This window comes from Pelodiscus sinensis, chromosome 5 (genome assembly GCF_052426305.1).
Source record: "Pelodiscus sinensis isolate ZL-2025 chromosome 5, ASM5242630v1, whole genome shotgun sequence".
NCBI lineage: Eukaryota > Metazoa > Chordata > Testudines > Trionychidae > Pelodiscus > Pelodiscus sinensis.
In genome coordinates this window covers 5793656-5797077 of record NC_143056.1, presented here as the reverse complement: position 1 = coordinate 5797077, position 3422 = coordinate 5793656, and the positions used below count along the sequence as shown (strand labels likewise).

The following is a 3422-nucleotide window of genomic DNA, read 5'->3' as shown; positions in this document are numbered from 1 at the left end:
ATTGCCACTGCAACAGACAAAGACTGTCTGTCCCCTCTTTTGGGCCATATTCTAAGCATTTTTCTTCAAGGGATTTCTAAGCATTAGTTTTTTAGGAAATAAACTTCAATTTTTATCTCCCCATAGATCTTTGGTAAGAGCTCCATAATACACTGTACTTAACATGCAGAATCAACACTGTGGAAATGTAGTGTAATGCCCCAATCTAAGGTAAAACTTACACCCTCAAAAAAACCCGAAACATTTTTCTAGTTTTGTAGTTACATTCCTAGAATTCCCCAGTTGAGTTTACTCCTTGAGGAAATCTGAAATTAATCCTTAAGGCTGAATAAAACCCAGCTGCCTTTTTTTCCCCCCCCCCCTGCACCCTGTATTAATACTTGATTGAAATTAAATCTGAACTTTCAACCTGGATGGGTTTGAGTTTTGCTTTTGCCACAACTTGCTAGTCAGAAACATCTGAAAAAGTGTACTATGGAAGTGAGCTGCTTGTATCTTTAAGAACTACATATGGAAGTTTACATTCATAGTCATATGCTCACTCTTTACACCCCACCCTTATTAGTAATTACTCGATGGATTTAAATTCAGACATTCAACAGTTCCTTTCATACAGAATTACAGTAACATTAAAAAAACAGAGGGACAAATGTTCAGAAATTTATGAGTTACACTGTGATCTTGTAAAAACTAAGTTGTGGACATCCTCAAAAGCCAATTACTCAAATGTTAAAATGATTCATTTCAGGTAAAGTTTAGAACTGAGCTTGCTTATTCAAGTGATCATGATATGGAAACAAGTGGAGAGGTTTTTGCAGCTGATAGAAAGATTCATGTTTTCTAAAAAACATGAGACTTTCAAATTTTGGAAAAGGAAATGTCTCAAGATTAACAAATGCATCTTTGCTTTACTGTAAGAGAAGCAAGACAGATTGATTTTTGCCTAATGGTAAGTTAAAGTAAAAACAAGGAGTAATGTTTACACCTTACTGAAACATTTTCTGGAAAAAAAGCTATCTGCACAGTGAGGAGACTGACAAACTAGTTAAGACTGCAGCTAAGCATCGTTAACCTTGCAATGCAAGACATAGGAACTGTGAGTAGAGTATAACTTGAAACTATTACATCATTCACATTTTATTCATTATATGCTTGCTATGCAATATGGGGAATTTATTTGCATCCCTACTCATGCATGATGTATGGTTCAGAACTTCACAGCTGACATTTCAATGCAGTTCTTAGTTACCTAGTTAACATTACCTTGATATGCACTTTGAACATTACAATGGTATTCTCATTGCCACTGTAGGCAAGGTTTTATTTACCATGTCTGAAAAGACAGATTTAAAGTTACTATTTAGTTACAGATTAAGGACTTTTTTTAAAAAAATATTTTTTTTTAAAAAGTCCTCAATATAAAAAGACAGACTGCAGTTTGATTTTAAGCAATAATTTTCAGTTTACTGATGGAACAGACCTATCAACATATTCTGCATGAATGCAAAATGAAGCAATCTACAGCAAGTGATAAAGAAAAAAAATCCAAAAAAGTAGAACCAGAAAGCATACATTGAAAATGGTTATTCCCCCCTCCCACCCCCAAAAAAAGAATCAAACCGTTATAAGGGCTATCAAGAGAGGAAAAATATTACTTAGCAAATCTACAGTGTGTCTTTCACCGTTTGCTGGAAGTCTGCCATAGCATCTAGTGCTTGTGTTCGTGTCACATTTGGAGATTATAGCATCCTAATGCCAAGCAAGAAGAGTTAAAACAGGAATCCAGTCAGCAAATAGAAGGAAACTGGAGAAGTGATCATAATAATCCTATGGATGCTTGGTTTTACTTTTTCGGTAGAGAATCATTCTTCTAGGAAACCAGGCAGGCTATTGTTTTAATTCTCTGAAGACTAAGTAGTTACTGTTATCATTAGGATTTATAATTGGACGTTAACCATGTCAGCCCTTCATAGAGTCCATCCCCTGTGGTAGCACAGGAGGGCTGCACGTACCAATTCCTATCCCTGATCCGGGTGAGGCCCAGTTTCTCCTGAATTTCATGGGGTTTCATAGCATCCGGCAGGTCCTGCTTGTTGGCGAAGATGAGGATGATGGCGTCCCGCATCTCCCGGTCGTTGATAATGCGGTGCAGCTCCTGGCGGGCCTCGTCGATGCGGTCGCGGTCGGCACAGTCCACCACGAAGATTAACCCCTGCGTGCCCGTGTAGTAGTGCCGCCACAGGGGGCGGATCTTGTCCTGGCCCCCGACATCCCACACGTTGAACTTGACGTTTTTGTAAGTCACCGTCTCCACGTTGAAGCCGACGGTGGGGATGGTGGTGACCGACTGGCCCAGCTTCAGTTTGTACAGGATGGTGGTTTTCCCGGCCGCGTCCAGCCCCAGCATCAGGATCCGCATCTCCTTGTTGCCGAAGATCTTGGACAGCACCTTGCCCATCTCGGCGGCATCCACGGGGCCCTGGGGCAGAGCAGAACCCGAGGCGGCTGACACGTGCCGCTGCGGGGCGGGCGGAAGCGCCGGGAGATCGGCCTGGGGGGCACGACCCCCGCCGCCTCGCCGCCCGCGAGCGAGCTACGGGCCTAGCCCGCGACCCAGCAGGGACGGGGCAGGCCGCTCCCCCGCCTCAGGGAGACCCGGGAAGCGCCCGCCCCGGTGCGGGCCCAGCCTCCCGCCCTTCGCCGCCGGGCCCCGGGCAGCCCCGCCCGGCTCCGTCCTTCGCTCCGAGCGGCGGCCCCTCAGCTCATGGATGCCGGCGGCGCCCGCCCGCCTGCCCAGGGGCCGGAGAGAGGCGGTGAGCGGCTGCCGCGAGCGGGCCCGGCCCCGCCAGCCAAGTACCTCAGCCGCTGCCGCTCCCCTCGCGCGGCCAACCCAGCACCGCCGGAAAAGGCGCCGCGCGAGCCCACCTTCACTTCCCCTCGGCCGGGAGCGCGCCTGCGCACGGGGCTCTGCGCCGCAAGCCCCGCCCCTTAAGCGGGGCGAACCGCGCACGCGCACAGCCGGATCCGTCCGCCCGGGCAGGAAGGGCTTGTCGAAGAAAAGGCTCCCCTCCCGCTCCGGGATGACACGGCGCATGCGCCGCGCCAAACGCGTCCGCAAGGAAATCGACCTCGCCGTGCCGCATGCGCGTGGCAGCCCCACCCAGGGCTCCGCTTGGCGAACAAGTGCGCTTGAATTTCTCCCGCCTCAGAGCTGCGCATGTGCAGTGACGTGACATGCCCTCGCGCGCGCGCCCATGAGGAGGCCCGCCGCGGTCTGACAGTGCGCATGCGCCGTCAGAGCACACCCGGCACGCAAGGGAGCGGCCACTGTAGAATCCCGCCTAATTTGCCCGGCATACGATTTGCGCATGCGCTGGCGAGCCACCCGCGAGCCTTATTTCCGCCTTGTCATGGGCGCGCAT

General features: G+C 49.5%; 1 protein-coding gene across 2 annotated transcripts; it reads right to left on the bottom strand.

Annotated features, from left to right (window-relative positions):
- Positions 1–355: 355 nt before the first annotated feature.
- On the bottom strand, positions 356–3095 carry ARF6 (ARF GTPase 6). Of its 2 annotated transcripts, none has more exons than XM_075926155.2 (2): positions 2858–3095; positions 356–2479 (listed from the first exon to the last, which is right to left on the bottom strand). In XM_075926155.2, the coding sequence occupies exons 1-2, from the start codon at positions 3092–3094 to the stop codon at positions 1931–1933; spliced, it is 786 nt and encodes a 261-aa protein (XP_075782270.1). In that variant the 5' UTR covers position 3095; the 3' UTR covers positions 356–1930. The 2 variants fall into 2 exon arrangements, with proteins under 2 accessions (XP_075782270.1, XP_075782272.1); XM_075926157.2 differs by having other exon boundaries at positions 2926–3066.
- Between the last annotated feature and the right edge of the window lie 327 nt (positions 3096–3422).